Source organism: Pocillopora damicornis, chromosome 1 (assembly GCF_964200805.1).
Source record: "Pocillopora damicornis chromosome 1, jaPocDami1.2, whole genome shotgun sequence".
NCBI classification, from domain to species: domain Eukaryota; kingdom Metazoa; phylum Cnidaria; class Anthozoa; order Scleractinia; family Pocilloporidae; genus Pocillopora; species Pocillopora damicornis.
Window position 1 is genome coordinate 28,766,426 of NC_142670.1, and position 23,556 is coordinate 28,789,981.

The following is a 23,556-nucleotide window of genomic DNA, read 5'->3' on the forward strand; positions in this document are numbered from 1 at the left end:
CTTCCCCCACCTCCATGAATCCTTGAATCCTTTGTGGTTCTCAGCTAAGCTGGCCTAATTCATTCAGAGCTAAACTTTGAAACAAGAATTAAACATAACAGGAAAAGTATATCAAAAAATTTCTGTGTTTAATGGTTGTGTCTCTTGTCGAATACTGAGTGCTACAAGGGATTCACAGTCTTTCATAAAGACTTAATCTAATGCCAATGAATCTTTGAAGATGTCCAATAAATAATAGGAATTTCTTTTATTAGGAAGGAAAAATTGGATTTGGTATATTTCTGTCATAATTGTCTATAAGATATCCTTGATCAAGATTTGTACCATAATGATGTGATTAATGAGCAAAGCTGAGTTATTGCCTTAATATAATCACATTTCTGCGGAGAGAAAATAATGTCACAAAAAAAAAAAAAAAAAGGGTCGTTGTCCCTTCCTCTAATGCATATGTCAAAAAATTTGACAGTTGTAATTTCTGTATGTCTGTCTTATATAGCATTTAACCCTTATTGATAAAGGTGATAGGACTGGGTGGAGTTCAATTCGGTCTGTAATCATATGAGTGATTAACAAAATCGGACGAGCGCAAAGCAGGAGTCCAGTTTGTTAATACGATTATAGAGAGAACTGAACGACACAAAGTACTGTTACCAATTAATCATAACAGTTACAATTTCCGAAAAAAGCAAATACATTTAGGACAAAAATTTTTGGTAGAGACAGTGACTATGGTTTAAAATCATAAAATAAAATCCTCCATTTTAAAAATTCTCCTTTCTTTTTTAGGATTAGTGGTTGTTACTATATTATTGAGAACAATTCTGTGATTGGTGGATTTAACTGAGTGGACTTAGTGAAAAATAAAGCTGCTAATGCACCAATCACATTTGAGGAAGTAATGGTAATGGTTATGATTAACATAATAATTCGATAGCGATTCCGCTCATGCGTTCTTTTAAGGTGAAAGCAGTCATTTTCATCTGCAGCCTACCGACGTGAAAGGATTTTTCGGGTTAGCAATTTAAGGATGCAATTATTGCTCTTCTTTGAACGGAAAATCCCTTTCACCTCGTCTTGTGATCGTAGAGACACCCCGTGATCCAAATTCGCCGACGAGAAATGCTTCGAACTACGTAACTGAAAGATGATTTTTTTTGCACCGAAAATGACGAAATGCGGGGGTACACACTTCTACTCTAGCCGATCTCTGCTGAAAGGGTTAAATATTTCCGACGAGTGATCACACTTTGCTAATAGAATAACTTTAGGTATATCATATTATCAGTTTTTGACCGTCAAAATACAAATAAGCGGATATTGTTATTTTTATCTCTTACAGTAACAGAGCTACTTTGCGAGACTTTGTCAGCAGTAGCTTACCATTAGTAGCAGTAACTCAAAGTGGTGCAAACAAAACACATACTTTAGAAACAAATATTTTCAGTTATACTTAAGGAAAAAGTAAGTGAAGTATTATTATAATTTTTTTACATTAATTTGGCGCCTTGAAAAGTTGCTTAATGTATGGTGTTGAGCACTTGCCTTGCGAAAAAGCAGATGGTTTGTCTTGCATGTGGCAGCGTGGATCATTTAGTTGAGTCAGCGAAACCAACGCAATTGCAAGGGAAGTGAAACAGTTCTCAGTTCTACGCGTGTTTCGTAGATCAGTGTTTTTATGACAATGCGGCCCCGCGCGCGCTTTATACTGGAAACTATTACGTTACTATAAAATCCCCTTAGGTCCGTATACCAAGGCGCGGACAGAGATGGAAAAGCTGCTCGGCCAACACAGTGGTCAAAGGCCGCGCTCTAATTTCCCGCACAAAATTTCAAAGTGAAAGTAAGATGAAATGTTCATTGAAATCTGTTAAAGGAGAGAAGGAAAACCGAGACTTAAATAACGTAAAGCTTATTCAAGTACTGATGTCCCGTTTATTTACCTTTCTGGATCTGTTTTGAGCTTTACCCAAAAATTTATACGCTTTCATTGCATTGTGACTTCACTACTTACTTATTCGGTTCTTTGTTTCTCGTGTGAGATGACTTAGTTCTGTTTCTTCTCTTCGTCCGCCGTCAAAGGTCATGTTTTGTTGCCTTGCAATAACAGATCTTTGTGTCGGTCTGATTTTTTAACGGATCTTTGCCGTGGAGCTGCTTCTCCAGATGAGCGAACAGCAACATCTCTTGGATATGAAATCGATCTTCGCAGTAATGAACACTACTTAGTAGTAGTAAAAAGAAGGCCTGAAAAAAATTCAGGCCCGAACAGGATTTGAACTCATGACCTCTGCGATACCGGTGCAATGCTCTAGCTACCAACTGAGCTACCAAGCCAACTGAGAGCAGGTCAGTGTGTTGGTTCCAAATAAACCCATGAAGTGGTGAATAAACGGTTGTGAATATATGGAAGTCATATATTTGAACTGCGGTTAAAGACGTGAATATGAAATCGATCTTTGCAGTAATGAACACTTCTTAGATCCATACAAGCAAATTGTAAATCTATGGAGAGTTACTACAATTTTAATCTTTATCTTGGTTTTTTGTGCAACTGGGTCTATTCTAAAACAAGTCTGGAATTCCAAAGTTGCCTTTAGGGTCTTGTCAGTAGGGGTCGTGGTTTGTTTGATTACCTCCTTTTATTGCTACGTAAAGATCTTCCTTCGCCTCTGCCATCATCAAGCGCAAGTCCAAGGCCATAATCAAAACGATCAATTTGTAGGAATTCCTCTGAACATACAAAGATACCGAAAGACTGTTTCTGCAGCACTGTCGCTCCAGTTGGCTTTAGTCGCTTGTTATCTTCCATATGCATTTTTGTTATTTTTCCCGTCTCTTATCCCTTTAAGCGAATCAGCTCAGATTCTTGGCAGGAGATACACAACATCCATTGTGTTCGTAAATTCCAGTCTAAACCCATTTCTGTACTGTTGGGAAATCAGAGGAGTGAGAAAAGCAGTAAAAGAATCACTCACACAACTTTTAGATTCCATGATTTGCTGTCACTGAATAACATGGAACATTATAATGGGGGCAACAAATCTGAGTTAGCAAGAGTACTGCATATGAAATATGGAAAGCCCATTTCTGCGCTTCTCACAATAACTAACTGACTGGCTCCCGCCGTTTTACATCACCCTTTGTCATTTCCTCCCCTCATATAATTCTCCAGGTTTGAATTTTCATATCATTAATATTGTTCTTCAAAGAAAAGCTGAATCAACGACAAAGCATCACGGGAGAATTTGCCTTACATGATATTGACGTAAAGGTATTCCTTTACCCATTTAAACCTCTCTTTCATCATTCCGCGTGTCATCGCCCAAAGGCTTGTTGTTGTTGAAAAGTTGTAGGTTCAAAGTGACCATTATACTTCAGCGTTATGTCTTGTAAGTGCAGGCATGTCTGACCCGAGTTTTACCATCGTGAATAATCTATTTGTTCAATAACAATGAATCTAGTGCGATCCAAAGCTCTGTGGGTGAACTTCATTTGCTTCGATTCTCATTCTTTATTATGAAAGAACGTTTCAGGAAATAACGACTAAATTATCTTTCATTTTCCTTTGCATGCGATATTGGGATCACCACAAAACACATCTCATCTTGAATTAATACGAAAACTCACCCTTTCTCACTGAGTTAATCTTACAACAGTGAATCTTTGAAATGGTCACATAAAAAGTAGGACTTTCCTTTTTTAGAATGGAAAAATGAGACTCCCTTTAAAGTAGACATTCCAAACTGCTAAATGATAAAAGTCAAACAGATACATTGAAATAACTGGTAAATAATAAAAATATTAAATATTGATATGGCACAGTTTCTACAAAGCATCCACAACGGTTTACAGCGCTTGGAAGTTAAATAATAACATAACAAGTATAGAATATCAATCAAAGTTCATTTCAAAGAAAGATCTGAGCCACATTATCAAAACTCTTTAAGTCTTGAGCTCAGATTTAAAAGTGGTCAGTCTATTAAGGTCTTTTCGGCCCTAAGAGCAGAACCGAAAAGTGCCTGGGCACTAATGTCCTCATCCTAAAACCCCAACCCCCCCCCCCCCACCCCCCAACTAAAAATGCACTCTTGGTTAGATGCAGAAAAAACTTGGGTTCAGCAACACACACACACGTTTTATTTGAACAGTTTGATATGATATGAGAGGGAAAAAATTGTAACCCTTTGGGAAACAACTCGATACTCAACTCGGCAAAAGTGCTTCTCCCCCCTCCTCCCCTCCCACACACACACATACCCGATCAATCTCACGCACAGCTCGAACCAGACTTTCGAGGTCTCATAGTCAATTTTAACTAGTTTTCTTAGCGGTCGACTCGGGAAATCTTGGAGATTTAGAATTCATATCACTAGCTTTTATGGCTCGGTCCTCCGGCAAAGAAATTTAAAACCTCAAATTGTCTTGGCAAGGCTATTTATCTGCTGGGGCAACTGATCGCTCGCAAGCCGGTTCATTGGGCACAACCATCTTGCACAGACCGATATTCGCTCTTGAATGATAAAGGTACGTAGCTTTCTAGTGTGATAGTCTCGGGATAGTTGTTTGCTATGTAACAGTTTGTATCAATGATGTAACGGTACAACTTGTACTCGGAACGATGCTCAGAGTACGTCGATGTGTACTTCGGTACTGATTTTGATTGCGGTCATTCCGATCGTTTTGCTCGAAAGAAGTAAAATTACCCAGTCCCATAATCTTATAAGGTATCAAAAACGAAACTTTCAGATTACGTGCTGCGACGGTTTAAGTAAAATTTGATGGCGAGCCACCCATTCCACATACGCACGTAAAGAGGAATGTAATGTCTTTTTTCATTTCGGTCCTGTCTTCAGTGAGTTGCGAACCGTTAAATAATTCTTTTACTCCTTCCTTTTATCTTTTCATTTTACTTTTGTTCGTTCAGTAACTTTAACGTCGAGTCTCTGGTATGAAACGACAACCAGCTGAAGCCGCCGTCCGTATCTGTTGTTTTATGAAGTCGTGACGTAATTTTATCACAATTCTCCTGGGCAATTACCAAAATAGATAACAGTCACGATTACCCCCAGACCTAATCGCTCGTTTATTTGTGTTGATAGCACCAGATGATTGAATATGGTTATCAGAAAGTTAGTTTAACTCCAAAGCCGGGTTATTTAGACAAAGTTTAGTCGTTGTTTAACAAAACTGCTTCCTAAACAATTGTCAAATTAAGCTGAACCGTTTATCTGTACATTAATGTTTGTGAACAGTGTTAATAGGGGCCCAAACATTTCTGTAACTAAATCAACCCTATTATGGATAATCTGGCTGATCACTTAAATTGTGACTTTTCCCAGTGAAATTAACAACTGCCCATGAACAGAGTGCTACTCAAATTGACAAATAGGAAATGGGGCAGTTTAGTTATTATGCTTTTCCAAAGCTGCACCTCATCTGTAAAGAGAACTTTTGAAACAGTCTAGAAGTTCACACCATGCCTGTCAAATATTTCACAAAGTTTGCTAAATATGTGCTCTTCCTTGAAGAAGTAAAATTGTTGACTTGTAGAAATGTATGGATGTCACAGTGAGAATGGGTCTATTTCTATGCAAAAGCTTAATACTCAAATTTAATTTTTAAACAGTGGATATGGTTAAAGGCATGCTTTGATTGGCTACTCAAACTCTGAATATCCTATGCCTAATTCACCTCTGAGCAACACACATAGGATTTGTACCCAAAGGTAATATCATTGAAATTGTTGCAGGTATAAATGAGTTAAGATGATCTTTTTGTGTTGTGTTATTTCACTGTTTCAGTGTATACTAATAAAAATAACTCCTCACTCCTGTTTCACTGAAAATTTGTTTCAGTACAAATAATTGTAAACAATTATTGGATGAGGTTTTTGTTATATCCAGAATAATCAATAATAGTTAGGGGTTATCAACCCTTACCAAGACCTTGATTATTCTGACTATCAAAGAAACCGAATCTGAAAATTTGTTTCATCATACATTGAATAAGGGGAAAAAATGGTCACAAAAGTAAGTGGAACTGATAATTTATTTCTAAACATGTAAAAATGTACAAATCATCAAGCAACACAAAGCATGTGAACTTGACATGATTACCCTTAGAACTCATGCACTGCAGTCATATATAACATGACTACCCATGACCTTGAGCATCCTTGACAAAATTATTATATAGCCAGACACTGATTTTGAAAATTCACTGTAAGCTTTTGGCCAATCAGAAAAGAGATAGTGCATTGAATGTGTAATAATTAAGTTTAATGCACACACTGTTTCATATGCTAAATGTTCCTTGCATGCCCCATTTAAATTGACATGTCACAATAATACATCGCAATAATTATTATAATGCTTGTTGCATAAGAATTTTAGTTAAAGATGCTTAATCTAATTATTGTTCAAACTAGTTTTAGCCAAGCTAACCAGTTCTTGTACTTGTAATTGTGAACCAGTTATTTGCCACAATGTATTTCAATTACAGAGGTGGTCAAGAAGTAAGCTTTTAGTTGATATTCAGGTTATTACAATTAATTTTCTGTTTGTTTTAAACACTTTTGAGGCTGAGTGCCAATGTAGTTTCCTTCTATTTTATATTGAGTTGTGTTATTAACTTTTAATTTAAAAATATGGTTTTTACTTTGTATTAGCTCTTTGGTTTTCTGTTTTACAGAAAAACCTTAGTGTCTGGCTCGGTAAATATCCACCACAAGCCATGTCCACTTCAGTGAAGAGTTGTTAATTATTACCTGCTTGTGTTGCAATGGTGTCATACAGATTGACTAAAACCTGAATGTAATTCTTTTATTTTATCAGTCTTGTTAATAAAAGATTCAGTCAGTGAAATTTTTTTTTTCAGGTAAATGATCAAAATGGAAGGGCATCTACAAATCCGATCCTATCACAGTCCAGACTATGAGGAGTGCAGAGAGATCTTTTCTCAAGGGATGCAGCAACTTGTCAGCAGTATCACCCATCTTATCTCTTCAAATCTGTTTTGGTACATTACCATGGTAACCATTTTTGCTGTCATGGCCTCTTTAAGGTGGTCTATCATGCTTTTGGTAGCATGTTTGTTCCTCTCTCTTGTTTTATGGGCTCTTTTGTATGTCTTTATCTACCTTGAAATGTGGAAGTTCATCAACCATTGCCTAAAAACAGACTTGTTGGACATTGAAAAGACCTACATGTCTAACAAAGGCTGTCACATGTGGGTTGCTGAATGGAATGGTAAAATTGTTGGAATGGTGGGACTCATTCAGAATGAAGACCACAAACCAGGAATAGCAGAGCTTCAGCGAATGTCTGTCTCCAAAACTTGTCGAAAAATGGGAGTCGCGAGCAAATTGCTAGAAGAACTTCTTAAGCATTCCAGGCAGCAGGGTCTTGAGAAAATTGTTTTGAAAACTTCAAATGCTCAAGGACCAGCTGTCAGACTCTATAGGAAGTTTGGTTTTAAGCTCATAGAACAAAAACCTATCATTACCAACTTCATATTTAAAGACATGGTAATGATGTCTTTTGAACTTGAACTCTGATGGATTCAAAACACAAGGTTTAAAAATGCAGGTTGCAAGTTCAATTACACCTTCAGGTTAAGTTCCTTTACTCCAGGCCATTTTCCTAGGTGGCAATTCAGATGGTTTTTTTTAGGTTTTAAGGAAAAGAATTGAAGGTGACATGGGTCAAAGTTTTTATTTGCAACCATGCCAACTTTCTTCTACCACCCCCCCCCCCCCCAGTCAACATAGCTAATTACCTTGAAAATGATTGTGTTTCTTGTCAAATACTGATTGTTGCAAGGGAAACACAGTCTTTCATGAGTACTTAGTCTAAATGCAATGAATCTTGGAAGAGGTCCAATAAATATTAGGAAAATAAAAAACAATTAGGAAGGAAAAATTGGACTTGGTATATTTCTGTCATAATTGTCTATGAGATATCCTTGATCAAGATTTGTACCATAATGATGTGATCAATGATCAAAGCAGAGTTGTTGCCTTAATACAATCACATTGCCGTCACATTCCAAACTACTAGTTAACAGAAGTCAAACAGGTACAGTTTACATATTGAAGGTGCATTGATAATGTTAGTAATGCGTATCAATCATGTCAAATGCCTAGGAGGTCCCTGTGGGAGTCCTGCCTCACCCTGACAGCAGAGCCGAAAAGGGCCTGGGTATTAAATTATGGATGCATGTTGACACAAATCTTGGGAAGAGTAATAAATACCCTCACCCCATCCCCAGTCACATGCACCACAAACCCCACCCTCTCTTAACAAAGAATAAATATACTTTTAAATATGGCAGAGAACAGGGCACGACTACAAACACATTACATGTGTAAACTTATTGAAGAGGCCATTTAGGTCTCTTAGGAAGATGCAACATTTGAGTGAAACCTACCCCTATGGCTTCCTCCAGAATTCTTTTTCGCCATTTAGAGGTTTCTTGGTAAAAGGGGTCCGTCAGAAAGAAATATTACATGATAATAATTTCAAGAGAGGTTATTTAGTAAATTTCTTATTATCCTATTTTGTGAAGCCTGATACGTACGATAGGAGAGGAAAAATCCTAACTCTTTGAGCAATAACTCAGGATGTTGGTGCTCCTTCTCCGACCACACAACGCCCTTCATCCCACCCCTAGCCTTCCCCACGCATCCCAATCATTCCCCTATAAAGCTCGTACCAGACCCTCGACGTCCCACATGAGGTAATGAGACATGAAATTGATAATCTGTAGACTCTGCTCCTGGATTTTCCCTCGAAAGTTCAGACGAAAATTTGCAAGATATGAAGGTTCTCAATTTACACATTACTGGCTTTTATCGCGTTGGTTAATCGTGAAACGACCATCTTGTACATATCGAGTACCGTTGGAGAGCGTTTGGTTAGTGCTTTTCAAGAAGGATCAAAACGGTCATCCAAATCTTTGAAAGGCTTCTTACTACGACGAACATCAAATTTGACCTTCTCGAAAACCCCGGTCTTAAATTACATACTAAAAAGAAAACAGTCATTGCGATTGTCCGTGAGAACCACTGAATATGCGACAAATACGTACAAAAAGTAATTCTACACCTTCAGAATAAATCAAATTAAATTTACCTATGGTAAAAGGAAAAAGGAACGGATTAATTTTTGCAGAATGTTCCGTCAAATTTTGCCAATTTGTGCCGCTTTCACCGCCACAACGAAAATAACGCTACCGGCAATGAGACGCAATCTGAGTGCGCAAACGCCTGTAATAGTTAATATACTAACCCTAAACTACTTACACAAAAGTATGATTAGTAAAGCCACTTGCTATATAATTCGATTACTTACGCTACTTGCAACATTTACAGATTTGACATTACCCACCTTTGGTTTATTGCATTGCTACATTATTTTCTATAATAAGGGGGGAAATTGCAAAATCAAGTCAATAAACAATATTCAATTTTCCATTGCGTATGGAGTTTGGTTTGAAGTTCAAGAATATTGGGGTTCTCAGAAAAACCTTACACGAAAAAGCATAGTGTTCCATGAGAAGCAAGAGAAGATCCAGTCTGTGCTCATGGATGGAGGTCAACGAAGCTATTTCATCAGTCCAATTGAATAAGAACTTCTGTCCTGAGGACTCACATTCAATTTGTGTATATCGTTAAACTCCTTTATGTTACTTGAATATGTTGAAATAGAGACATCAGACTCTAGAAATGTGTTCGTTGTGGAATCTGCCCTGGAGCAGAAATTGCAATGGTCGTTGGTTGCAATATCAAATTTCTTGAGTTCTTTTATGATAATGATTATCTTGTGTAATATTTTAAATAAAAATTGCCTGAATTCGTCGTCGTTAGTAATCTGATATATCTTGGAAAAATTGCTTCTCCAGTCGAGAAAATTTTTGGGGTGGGTTCTGACACAGAGCACTCATTCAACAAAAAACAAAATTTAACTAAAACATTTTTTTTCTCCATAATATTCAATAGTTTGCACAGAATGAAAACTATCATTCCGATCTATTTCACTTGTCTCGTCGCCACTTTCGAGAAATTCCATTAAAATCTTTGGATTTTACAGCGTTTTCTCTTTGTTTACTCGTCCTCTTATTGTTCGTTAGGAGTTTCAAAGTTGACGTTTCGAGGGTTAGCCCTTCGTCACAGCGAATGGAGAAATCGTGGGTTGTGTGTGTGTGTGTTTTTTTTAATGCAGAAAATGGAGCTATACTATTTCAACCTCCCATTAACCATCCCCCCCTCCCCCCCCCTCCCCCCTTTTTGTTGTTTAATGACCAGTCCCTTACCAGGGCACAGTGTAGGGTTCTTAGTGCGTTTTTTCGCTTCTTAAATGGTAAAGCTCTTAAATACCTGCAGTTTCGTTTTGTTAAACCAATAGGTAATGTCAGCAGAGTTGGGAGTTTACAAGTAGAACCGAATCTGGGGTCATTGTTGATCAGCAAAAGAAGCTTTGTTGAAAATATTCTGTTCATTTTGAAAGAAATAGAATGTGTATTACACTTCAGTAAAAGTAAATGATTCTTTTTAGTACGTTAGGAATGTTATATACGTTATAATGTTGATTCCCTTCAGGGATAAAAAATAAATGACGAGAAGTTTAAGTTCTTATACGTTTAAGTAAATTGACTGGGAAATAGCTCTTACATTTTTCTTTACACTGACGTGAGACTGTTTGTGTCATTCGCTCTGACAAAAGGCTATAACGCTTAAAACGTTTGCTTATTAACTCTTTACGGTGTCAATTTACGTTATCAACTCAGTTGATAAAGCTAAGTTATCCTTTTAAATTTCCCCAACGACGCAGCACCGCAGTTTCTCTAGAAAATTGCCCCCTTCATCCTCGAATAAACCTGTCTGTCTACAAGCTTTGCTATTTATTTGCTGAGAAGTGGAAATCTATCAAAGAAACCAAGTTAAACATGATATTCTAGGCGAAAAGAATGCCACAAGAAAGTACCTCCCGAACAGAACGCCATTTTCCTTGGAGATAACTAATTTCCTTTAGTAACGTAAGATCCTTTGGGAAAATTGAATTAATATGATTTTGATGGAAAAATAGGTTTTGATATCACCATGAGTTTTCAATTTGTATAACACCTGTTTGTTATGTCGGTCAAAATTGTGGTAAAAAAAAATGAAAAACAATACAATAAAACCCTAATCAAGATCCTTAAGGATGAGAAGCGATGTATTGAAATTAAGAGCTAGATCGAGTCTGAAACAAAAAAACTTTTATGTTTGAGAAAAATTCTTTCATTACGCAATTGATCTCCTTTGTTGAAAGCTTGTTTTTTTTTGTTTTGTTTTGTTTTGCGTTTCTTTTATAATTCTTCAAGCCATATCAAAAGTGGAAAAAAAGTATCACAATTAAGAACTGAAGAAAAGCTAATTTTCGGGAGTTCATTGCTTTTTAGGTTGCAATCTTCTCTACACAAGAAATTGCCATCAATGGCAACACCACGTCCACCTTACTTTTTACTAGACGTGCCCGAAACTGTGCGGCAAATTCAGTGTGTTCTGCGGCATTTTGTAATAACCACGCATTTTGAAATAATTTACGCATAGTCATATCTCGTCACTAAATTCAAAAATATATTTTTTTTTTCTTTTTTGCTTAGATGCTTTTATGATAAAGTCGAGATTAGTACAATTCCGTCAAGATGTTATTACAAATTGCGTAGACGGACGATTATTACATGTCGGAGCTCTAATTACGAAGTGTGTAGGTCGTATTTATTACAAAATGCCGCAGCTGTTTTAACAAAATGAGTAAGTGATTACAAAATGCATACTTATGCCAAAAAAAAGCCGCAAGACACGATGAATTCGAATTGAAATCGGCTTATCAAGATTACTATTTTCTTACATGTATAAAACTAACGACAACTTTATAGATCTGTTAGCTCGTTTTTGACAAACAGATATATGAAAGCTTAAACTAAGGATGTATTCAAAGGGATGTACATTTCATGGTGACTGGTTCTTGCGACTGGAAAAAAAAAACCCACATTAATTTGGAGTACGTATGATGCTATCATCGAAGCAAAATATGGAAACATGTGTCATTGATCGATCAAAAAAAAACTGTTCCTAGCTTCCAGCAAAAATATTTGATGCGTTATTCTCATACCGTTTTCATAGAAGCATTCTTAATTCGCCATCAAGTATCCCTGGTAACCACTACCTCACTCATAAAACCGAAGCACCCCGTTCTCCACAAGCTATTCTTCAACTGAAGGAAGTTTGAGGACTTTGAGTTGATCGTTCCTGTGACAAGTGAGGAAAACATTTAACAGTTAAGTGTATATAAGAATTTACCCTAACTTTCCCATGGCTTAGCTAAAACGGTGTTACTGGCGATTCCAGGTTTTAGACTGATATATTGGATAACGCCCAAGAGCTAGTTTCCTTTAAAACGCATTCAATCGATGGAAAACGGTAAACTAACAAATAACAGGTTAAGAGCGACGGTCAGGAAATATCGACCATTGAGTGGCGAGAGTTGAAAAATGAATTTCGCTTATTTTCTGACTATAAAAAGCTACTAAGAATAGAAGAAATTTAATGTATTTCTTTTTCTTCCGGAGCGCTTTAATTCTGAGAAAACTGAGAAAAACGAATTTGACCCGCGACGATCCCGAAAGGTCCCGCAAGCAAATGTGAAATTGATATTTTAAACTGACTTTTGGTCTTCAAGGAAAAACGATTCAAAGGATCATGACACCGAATTTTGATAGAGTGAGTGCCGTACTTTCCCAGAAACTATATGACTTATCTTTATTGTTGTTCATAAATAGCAAACAAGGCGCAGGAAAGTGCTGTATTTTCAAACGTGAAAAATCCCGCAAATACCTCCTTAATTCAAATGTTTTTTTCACTATGTGGTATAATTCAGATTTTCCTTTTAACTATGTCATTAGAGGGATTTAAGGTTTTCCTCTATAATATGTTAGAATCAGCACGGGTTTCCTTTACAGCGCCTCACGCGAAGGTTTTGAAATGACAGTAATTCATTCAAATTTTTTACAACGACTGAGTAAACAATTCTTGTTGCGTGACCGTAACGTCAAGCGGAGTTTTTACACAGCAGGCCGGAATATACACGAAAGCGTACTGAAAACGATTCTGGTGTGAGCTTTTCGTCCTTTTTTATTGAAAAAAAGGCAATCGGCCAAAGAGGGGTTATTTTTTCTCATTGTTAAGGTGAGAGTTTTCCTTTTCAGTGTAAGATGTTTTCCCTGATAAATATCAGGATGTAATTTGATTAGCTCTCGGCTAACCTGTTTAACTTTTATACTTTGGTTTCAGAAGAATCGGAACAGGAAGAAAAAAATCATAGATGCTTTTTAAATTGATATTTTCTTCAATTGTGAGGATTCATTTTTATTATTTGTTGAAGAAATGACAGAGTTGGCTAAAGCTCGAAGCAGTTTACTAGCCGTGGTAAATTGAATTAGTCAATTAAATGCAAAGAGGAAAAAATTAGCGAAGTTGGAGTGAATTTATTTTGCCAGTTTTGTGTCATCATGGAAGTTGAGTACTTTTAGCTCCTTATTCGGCGGTTCTTGCTCTTATGACCCCAGAGATAGGAGCAGATCAACTGAGCTTATTCCATTTCTGAACTGCAAAAGAGACATCGCGGGTCATAAGTCTTACTTGTCAATAACTGACGTAGAAACCGAAATCGTACTTATTTTGGGAAGAGTATCTACATCCTTTTCTTCGGAGTTAGACCTTTCGGAATTAACAATTTGTCCCCGGCACTGCTCATCCCTTGGTATTGGGTGGCGTCGAGGATCGAATCTGTGCCGAGTTCCTCCGCCAATCTCGAAGCACGGCGGCAAGCCCAAAAACACGCAAAGGCAGAAAGAGGACTTGGCAAAAGTGCTTGTTATTTGATATGGAAGAAACTGGGAATTTTTATTCCAGTTGGTTCAGATATGTATACATCATTTTTCATCTTTTCATCAGACCAGCTCTAAAATGGCGGTCCAATCTGACACTTCAATTAAAGCACTTTGTAAGCACTTTTCTTTTTTTTTTTATTTTGACTTTTTCAATAATTAAGTAGCCGTGAAGGTCGCAAATTCAATAGCCTTTGTTTATTTACGTGTTTCTTTTCCTTTCATTATTCTAACATTTTATATTAGTGATTGTAGCAGCAAAAAGGTAAATTTAGAAGCCTTCACCGGACTCCTAAAATTACAGCTTTTTAAAGCAGATTCCCTGATGGTCTATAGATAGTTACAGGGAGACTCAGCCCCTAAAGGGTACCTTTATCAGGCTTCAGGTATATCAAAGGGTAGAGAATTGAAGAGTTGAAGTATATGAAAGGGCAGGAAAATCTATCATTTGGGTTCAGTTCCCTTACTTGTGTAAATTAAGACCGTACTTGTTCAGAATAGTGATTATATCGTATCAGCAAAAACCTGTATTTTCATCGATTCACTCAACAGGGATTTGTCGCAACTGCCGGGTTAATCTCGACATGCAGAAAATAGGGGAGCTGCCCACAAAGCTTCCGGAGACCAAGAACCTTTCTTACGAGGAAACTGAGACCATTGAGACTTCTGTAAGTTCTGAACTGGCACTCAATGGAAATAGTGTTATTAACAGTGGCACCAAACAAGGCCCGCGGGGCAAAAAAGATAAAAAAAAAAATGGATAGGGACCTTATCATCATAAAATCTGCATGAGCAGGCCCCGTTTCCTTGCTGCCTTTCCTTAAAATGTAACGAATAAGGATAGAGAGCACAAAGTAACCGATTTCGTAGACCTCAAACTGTGTGCTGGTATCCAAGAAAACAATGCCATATGCTTATTTTGTGCTTTCTACGTCAGTTTTTCCTGAGTTCCGCAGATAATGAAGAGGTTTAATACCCCGTGCATTTTATGTCGCCCTTGCGTCTGCACACAGTTTAAATTTATTCAGCGGATTTTCTATTTTTATTCTCACCAAAATCTGAGAACTTGAAGCAGTGGCAACAAGTTAAAGACCACGTAGTCCGCGATGGTAAGCTGAGGCCAAATTGTTCTTTTAAGAATAAAGGGTTCATTTAAAAAAACTGCATTTTTGCTTCCACTTGCCCCCACCTACACACACGCATCCCTCCACTTTATACCGCCAGGGATACGAGTTCATGTGATTTTCTCAAGGTTAAGGATACGGTGAATAACGCCCAGAAAAACGCTTCGGGTTTCCAATATACCACTCCGGGTTCCTTTACCACTCGCTTTAAAGTTCGTACTTGTTTGTCATAATGAAAGATATTTTATGTAATAAATTAGGCACTTTTTATCATAAATGAAGGCAGCAAAAAAAGGTCTTATTTTTAGTCCATAATAAAGGCAACAAAGATCAGGAGGGATTATTGATCTTTGTCTAAGTGTTGGTTAACTTTGATAATTATGTACCCAATTAATTTTTTTCAATACAGTTTACGTTATATTTATTTTGCGTCCTTGTCTAGGGCGTGATGTGTAACCTTCGAATTGCTGCAAGTACTCCTTGTTCGGTGGTAGCACGTGACTTACTAGTAGTCTGGGAGCAAATGTGGTCCCGTGTGAAGTTCGTGCTGAAAGCAAGCACCCAGTGTAAAAGTGTTCATTAGGACCTACTAAACATGAAAAGTTTTGGTGCCAGCTTTGCAACTTGCTCAGACGGCTTTTAAGGGGGGTTAAATTCTGATCCATGAAATCTAGCATGGAAACGAGGCTAAAACACATAATTCCTCATAACTTTGTTAATAACAGACGAAAATACACCAGACTTGCTCACATGATTGGGCATGATCCTCCCTGTTGGTTTATGTTAATTAACATAGGTCACGTGACCTTACGCATGAAAGCGAGGCTGAAACACATAATTCACTATAAATTTGTCAAAAAAAATCCTTATCATGCCAAACTTGCTCACCTTAGTCAGTTAGACATCTTGCATCGATTGGTGCCACTTTGTAGTGTCACGTGACCCCATACATGGAAACGAGGCTGGATATATCTGGTAGCATCGTGTAGGATGGCATTTGTCCTGCCAAATGTATTAACAACTACTAGGCAGATACATATCTGGTTATCCGATTTCAGATATAAAAACTTCAACTAATCATTGTCCTATGGCCCATAGCACAGGGACAAGACGGATAAAGCATATACTGCGGAGGCTCCATTTGAGAATTTATCTTGTACACATAATCAATAATTTTGCCAACTTATGATACTGGTTCCATGTATTCATTTTCGCATGTATATTGTAACAAGGGCAGAAAATGAAAATAGCGACCACTGCTGTTTTATACATACAGTCATGAAAGTATTACTGAATATCTATATACATTGTTCTGTTGTCCATTCCTATGGAATTTCCTGTTCGACTTCGTCTTCATCATACTCATCATCACTTTCAGCATACTCGTTCTGGCAATCTTCAGAGCACAGACAGAGATCAGTACAGACAAGTCCGGCTTTTTGACACCGACAACGGTTGTTAGAGCAAGGGACTTGGCGCACTTGCATCGGACAAGCTGTATAATTGCCTCTGGAGCTGGTGGAAGATTTTTCATGACTGGTACCCACTTTCCATCTTCATCTTGCCATCCATAGCCTTCTGGTGAGGGCAACACCGGGTTTGTTACATGATCGTTGTTCCAAACAAGAAGCTGGTAGTGCGCTCTCAGTATGGCTTGATGGAGAGCAGCTTGTGTGGGCGGCAACCTCTCAGACTCAGCTTGATTTTTCTTAAAGAGGGACCATCTGAGGGCTTTGACAGTTTTGATGTCTGTCTTTGGTTGGTACATCCGACAAACCAGCTGTTCCACTCTACATCTTGTGCCGTCATCTGGCTGTTCCCCACAACCGAGGTTAGCAAGAGCTTGCAAGATAGGAGTGCTGGTGTTATCAAGCTCATCCCAACAAATGGCTTTTCCCTTTCCAGAGAAACTCCCAGTAACATCTGCTCCGGTCAACGCATGAAACGCTGGCAGCGCAGCCGTCTTAGTGGGCCCAAGGGCGTCTGCGATTGACTTCAAGTTGATAACTCTACGACTACTGCCGGTTCCAGTAACAAAGCAAGGGTCGGAGCACAAATCTGGATACCGTCGGAGAGCCAAAACAAGAACATCAGTGTCAGGAGAATATATAGATAGTTGGGTAGCACCTTGAGCAGAGGCATTCAGAGCATGTAAAATAATCTTTGTGTCGGCTTCTTCTTGTGTACTTCGTAAATGCCTGACGTCTCTGTGCGTTGCCTCACATTCCGTTCCCCATGCCACAACGACTTGTCTCCCATTGCGAAATAGGATTGTAGAAATCGCTCATAATAAAGTCATCTAAGCCACACGAAATACATAATCATTGCAGCTTTTTAGCTTTTATTTTTTTCATTCAAATGCTATACATACAGCATTAATATGAATTACAATGAGTCAACGTTATTGTCCTGGATGATGTGTTCACCTTTGGCGTGTTTTGCAATCCAGCCTCATTTCCATGTATGGGGTCACGTGACACTACAAAGTGGCACCAATCGATGCAAGATGTCTAACTGACTAAGGTGAGCAAGTTTGGCATGATAAGGATTTTTTTTTGACAAATTTATAGTAAATTATGTGTTTCAGCCTCGCTTTCATGCGTAAGGTCACGTGACCTATGTAAATTAGCATAAACTAACAGGGAGGATCATGCCCAATCATGTGAGCAAGTCTGGTGTATTTTCGTCTGTTATTAACAAAGTTATGAGGAATTATGTGTTTTAGCCTCGTTTTCACGCTGGATTTCATGGGTCAGAATTTAACCCCCCCCCCCCCCCTTAAAAGCCGTCTGAGCAAGTGGCAAAGCTGGCACCAAAACTTTTCATGTTTAGTAGGACCTAATGAACACTTTTACAGTAGGTGCTTGCTTTCAGCACGAACTTCACACGGGACCTTATTTTATGACATTTGCTCCCAGACTGTAGAGCAAGAAACGTCATTATATTTACCATCAACCCTCCTAGAAGAAAATGAGACAAGCACTACAGGAATGAAGTCGGAAGAACCTATTGACCACCTTAACAGTTTCTTAAGAAGTCGAGACGTTAGTCCTATTAGGTACACCCTAAAGACACCTTGGAACGATGCCAGTGGAAGGACTAGACAACTGCATGAGCGCAAAGCCAAGCAAGCGGTTTCAGCTGTTCTTGGTGAAATAGCGCCTAATGATCCAGATCTTCTCTGGGAACCTATTGTGTCCTCAAAACAAAATGAAACTGGAAATCACACTTGTTCTAGTGGTTTAGATAAAGAATTGATGTACACGCTGGCAAACTGCTACAAAAATGCAAACGAAAGGGATTCTCGCAGGCAGATATTGTCCATTATGGCGGATAAGATTAGCTTGGCAACAATTCAATAGTGAATCCCAGGCCTGACAAGTTATCGGTTTAAGGTCGCTAAGCAGCATGCTGCAGTCCATGGCAGTGGAAAACTGGTGCCTACCAATGCACAAACGAAGTCATTCATACCTGAAGCAAAATTAGCGCATTTCCTAGACTTTATCACAAGCTCCCATGTAATTTAAGATCTTCCATTCGGAGCCAAGACAATAACATTGTCAACTAACGAGGCCGTCCAAGTTCCAAATGTGGTACGGAACATGATACCTGAACGAATCGTTTGCCAGTACCAAAAATATTCTGCCGAGCATGATTTCACACCCATGAGTCGCAGTATTCTGCTAAGAATTCTGTATGTTTGTTCCGCTTCGACTCGCAAGTCATTGCAAGAGTTAGATTACGTAAGCTGTTCTGGTGCGCAGGCATTTGAAGATCTTGCGAACGTTGTGCACCAGCTCGGGGAAAACGGAATGGGTCTTACATGGGCAAAAACACAAAAGGAAGCTTTAAAGGAGGCAAAGCGGTACCTCAAGACTGATTTCAGGGTAAAATAAGAAAGTGAAAAAGGGAAATAATTTTGTTGCGCGCCTGGCGTAGGTGTATTATGAATGTTACTCGACTGCCTACTACATGAGTGCTCTCTTATTGGTTACTGCTCGCGTCTAGGTAGGTGAATAAGGGTGGATTCCCACTGTCGCGTAAATTTCACGTGCATACACACGTAGCTTTTAGGCGCGTAATTTAAATAGAGGCAATGTTTGAAAGGTCGCACGTAAACGTAAAAGTTGAGCGAGGTTTAGCTTTTACGTTTACTCGTGGCATTCCATACGTTTTTCTATTTTATTCACACCCTTAATCCTATTTAGACCGGGAAGGGTTTGAAGCCCCCCTTTGCTTAAAAGTTGAATAACTTCAAAACCGCTCAAGCTTTGAGCACCAAACCTAGCGACTTTTCCTAAAAATCATCTGGGGACATTTTAAAGTCGTCGTGACTTGTACGTCAGCATTGACGTTACCATGGCAACCGAGTTTTGAGAGCCATATTTTCCAAAACTTGCTGTTTTACTCTTTCAATTATACCTTACACTGTTCTCGTACGCCGTCAAGAAATGCAGTGTTAATATTGTGATTCCGTGACTGGTCGACTCCCCAATATCACGTTTAGTCACGAAACAATTCGTCACGCGGAGTCTTCGGTCGATAGAGTTTAGTGTTTCAAAATGGCTAAAATTCACCCAGTTTGGCTTTTCTATCTCACTCTTTAAGTAAAAACGCAACTTTGCAACTGTAAAACCTACAAGGATTAAGAAAAATGAGTATTTGGGGATCAAATATCCACTTTCATGGATTTCGAAACTGGAAGTGTTTACACAATTACCGTCAACCCACCATGAAAATTCCTTAACTTCGATACCGCCTTATAGAGATTTCATTCAATAACCCAAGCTAATTCCCAGGTATGTTTTAGATGTATGTCTAAATGTGGGATTTAAATAGAATGAAGTCAATTTGGAGTTATACCACATGTGCAATATTGCCGTCGAAAATCAATAACAAAACGGAGTTTTTGTTATCCATAAAACCTATTCCTCATTTTTGAATAATTTCTGCTCGGCGAGTGTCGCTTTTGCTCTAAAAGAATCTTCTAGTAAAAGAAGAACAGTGATTCTGTTGAAATAAAGTGTCCAAATTTCTCTGTGCGACTTTGTTTGCGAACGAGAGGCAAGTTGATGTATGCAAATTTCACGTAAATGATTAGCCAATTTTGTGACTCCGACCACAAAAACCGATATTCTAATTTTTCTAAAAAATAAAAAGCTTTTGGCGGGAACAATCCACATCAGGTATCTTATCCACCTAAAAGCTATTTATGGAAAAAAAAAACGAAAGAAAGCAATTTTTCAACTCTTGCCACGAAATTAAGATTTTGGTCGATATTTCCTGACCATCGCTCTTAAGATTTAACGAAAGGGCAACCTTTTAATTACGTCGTCTCTGACCCGGCTCTGAAGCCGAGGGAGGGAACATTGTGGTTTTGTTTTTCTGTCGGTTTTTGTGTTCCTGAATTTTCCTTTTCAATAAGTATAAATAAATAAATTAACAAGACTCTCAGAAACGTTCAGAGGAGAAGCTTTGGTAGCCTGATTGGTTGTTGCAGGTAGAATAAATACGCAGCTATGGAATATCAAGCCTTCTACCAAGTGCTGGGTCATAGATCGACCAAATAAGCGCGTAAAACGGATCAAGTACTTTTTGCAACTGTCCCATTTGGCTAAGCTAGCCCATCTGTTTGTCGTTTTTTGTTCATGTAGGGTGTGACTAATTGTTTGCTGAATGTATCTTTTTCTCTGTAGTTGCTCAAGATGTTTATTCTAGCAAAGTTCTTCATTTTTGTGTTGTTAAGTGGCATGGTTTTGGGCGGAAAAATCCTTGATGATTCGCTTGAAGGTGGTGAGCTTTTCTTGTGTTGATTTTTTCTATCACAATTATTAGAAAGGTATGTGTTATTATCAGCCAATGAGAACTTAAAGTGGAAAAAAGAAACAGTAGTCTCGTCCAGTAGTCTAAGAAATCGTTCTTTATTCGTAAAGCCACGTTATCTTTTTTAAAAGATTCATTCAGAGCAACTCAGCTGGATGTATTCAAATAATCTTAAAATCTATAGCTAAACTCATCCGTTTATCAGCAGAAACACACCATCAGGAGAAGCGAATGGCATGCATGTTCGATTGTGAGGAAGGACCGTTTTGTTCCTCTGGGCTCCCCCCGACAGGTGACTCCTGTTTCCAACCGTGGGAAGTCTGTTGTCAGATGGTGAGGTTTCTATAAGTGTCACATTGCAGATAAAACGAACCAACCAACTTAACTGGTCAAATGGGTTTAAAGCGAGATTCGACTGAGTCCCGTAAGACCAAGCTAGAGCCATCACTTAAGCCAATCAGGACAATGAAAGAGACCCAAAAGAACCCACGAGAGCCCACTATGGTCTTTTTATGGTGCAGTTGGGTGGCACGAGTTACAATGACCATTTACTAAAATCGAAACAAATTCATTAGCCAATCAAAAAAAAATGGAACGTATCATAAGCAGCTATTGCAAAATCAAACTAACGGTAAGCACATTAGCTGGGAAGCAGGTATATGCGAGTGGTCTACTCGCTTTTAGTTCGAGATATTTATTCATCGATAGCTTCGTTTTACAAGTTGCGTTTATGTTACCTGACTCTCGTCTTTCATTTTGTTTTCACAGTGAGAAGTCATTTCCATATGACATGAGGCTATTTAGCCCTCTCAATCAGTAAACGAGTTGAAACTGTAATCGTTTTAACCAAATAAAATAAAAGCATGTAAAACGCTGATGTCGTTCGCTGGATGCTTGTCTTTTCAAATCACCCAACAGCGCTCTCCTTCCCCCCCCCCCCCCCCCCCCCCACCACAGGCGTAGAGGGGTCAAATATTTTCAAAATTCGTCTTGGTCCATATATAACAGCATAAAAAACAACGAGGCTGATATCAAGCCATCTTGACCGCACAAACTTGGCCACTATCTCAAAAACTAATGAAAGACAAACAAATGTCTTCACAAAGCAAAAACGTATCAAAGATTGTAGAACAAAAATGTATTGAAGAGAGCAGAAAAGTATTTTTTGTCACGAATGTGTTAGGAACGGTACGTCTCCTGTCTTAGAATTAGTCAGAGTTCAGCAACAAATATCAATCATCTCGAATCGCAAACATTTGTTCAAAGAAGATACGTTCATAGTATGTAACTTTGGCGGGTGGATTGTGTCAAAATTAGTAGTACCAAATTGAATGGCTCACTATTGAATTGCTCACCAAATTGGATGGGTCACCATTGAATGGCTCACTTTAAATTGAATGGGTTTCTACCTAAATGGATGGCTCACCGCGCATTGAATGCTGGGCCTAACGCAAGGAGCCTGAGGTATACTCGGTGCTAGCGGTCCCCTCGACCACCTGTAGAAAAAACGTTTTCTTTCATATTTTTCCCCTGAAAAGGATTTAGGACACATGTTTCAGAATAAGTCGCCACCTGCCAGAATTTATTTTTGGCCAGACAATCCGTGTGGACAGCTATTATACCGTATTTATTTGGCTATAAGCCGAGCGATTTTTACACAAATTCACGCCAATATTTGGTAAAATCTGATCTATAGAAGAGGGTTCGGCCTATAGCCGAGATTTTTCCTAAAACAAAACTTTTTCGACTTATTAGAAAAATGATGAATGAGCACGAATTGGTTTATAAGCCGAGCGAAAATAAATAAAATAAACTCAGGGTACAGCATGTTGGTCATAAACTTTTTTATTTTGTGGTGGCTCTTAAAGGAGCCGTTTGTTTGTAGTTGAAGCGACCTGTTCTTACTGCTCGTCGCCCTACTGTCGGTATCGAATTCATCATCCATTTCCTCATCTCAGATTGTTTACTTAGTGGCGTTTACTAAGTTTTATTGACTCGGTAGGATCACATTAAATTCATGTTGACTGTGATATGTCGCTTTCAGTTCAGTAGCCTAAATTAATATTAATTAATTATCGGTTAACGCTGTGCAATTACGTGTGTTTCCGGAGAGATAAATCTTTCCTTCTTATACTTTTCGATCCTTCTAAATATTCATGACAGTCAGTTAGTTTCTTTTGTGAAGTCTCTGTCTTTTTATGAAAATTGCGTTCTTAAATAGGTCTCAGCCTATAGCCGAATGTTTTGGTTTAATTTTTCGTGATGATGCCGCTGAGTTTACAAATTGGAAGTTTGGGGTCTCGGCTTATAGCCAGGATCGGCTTATATCCAAGTAAATACGGTAAGTGTAAATTTCACAGATTTTATCGAGCGCGCTGCGACTGCAATCATAAGGCTCACGGTAATTTCTCTTAGTGCAAGTTACAAGATGCATATCAAACTCATGGGGTACAAATAGTCTTAACATGAATGTAGTGACCACGCCCACTTCAACACCCCACTCAAATCGAGTGTAATTTTCGAATGTTTTACCATCGTGCGGATTCTCTACGGAAAAAGCACTCCATGTACCTCTGAAATATTAAACTATAATATTGTGGCTTTCTATTTCGCTAATTTTCTCTCTCTCCTCGTCATTTTTATCTTTTCTCCGAGCGGTTGCGTGAAAATAACAAGGTGT

At 38.3% G+C, this 23,556-nt stretch overlaps 1 protein-coding gene, 1 long non-coding RNA gene and 1 pseudogene across 6 annotated transcripts; all 3 read left to right on the top strand.

Annotated features, from left to right (window-relative positions):
* Positions 1–4,247: 4,247 nt before the first annotated feature.
* On the top strand, positions 4,248–7,919 carry LOC149053148 (putative N-acetyltransferase camello). 2 transcript variants are annotated; one of them, XM_089197896.1, is made up of 2 exons: positions 4,248–4,524; positions 6,877–7,919. In XM_089197896.1, the coding sequence occupies exon 2, from the start codon at positions 6,881–6,883 to the stop codon at positions 7,553–7,555; it is 675 nt and encodes a 224-aa protein (XP_089054022.1). In that variant the 5' UTR covers positions 4,248–4,524; positions 6,877–6,880; the 3' UTR covers positions 7,556–7,919. The 2 variants fall into 2 exon arrangements, with proteins under 2 accessions (XP_089054022.1, XP_089054013.1); XM_089197887.1 differs by lacking the exon at positions 4,248–4,524 and adding an exon at positions 5,625–5,725.
* A 4,260-nt stretch (positions 7,920–12,179) lies between these two features.
* On the top strand, positions 12,180–21,751 carry LOC149053149 (uncharacterized). 4 transcript variants are annotated; one of them, XR_016188298.1, is made up of 4 exons: positions 12,180–12,320; positions 20,750–20,843; positions 21,085–21,209; positions 21,645–21,751. It is a non-coding gene; the product is annotated as an uncharacterized LOC149053149 (long non-coding RNA). The 4 variants fall into 4 exon arrangements; XR_016188293.1 differs by having other exon boundaries at positions 12,192–12,320; positions 20,750–20,846; positions 21,082–21,209; XR_016188296.1 differs by having other exon boundaries at positions 12,192–12,320; positions 20,750–20,846.
* LOC149053150 (uncharacterized) lies at positions 18,009–19,024 on the top strand (annotated as a pseudogene).
* Positions 21,752–23,556: the final 1,805 nt, after the last annotated feature.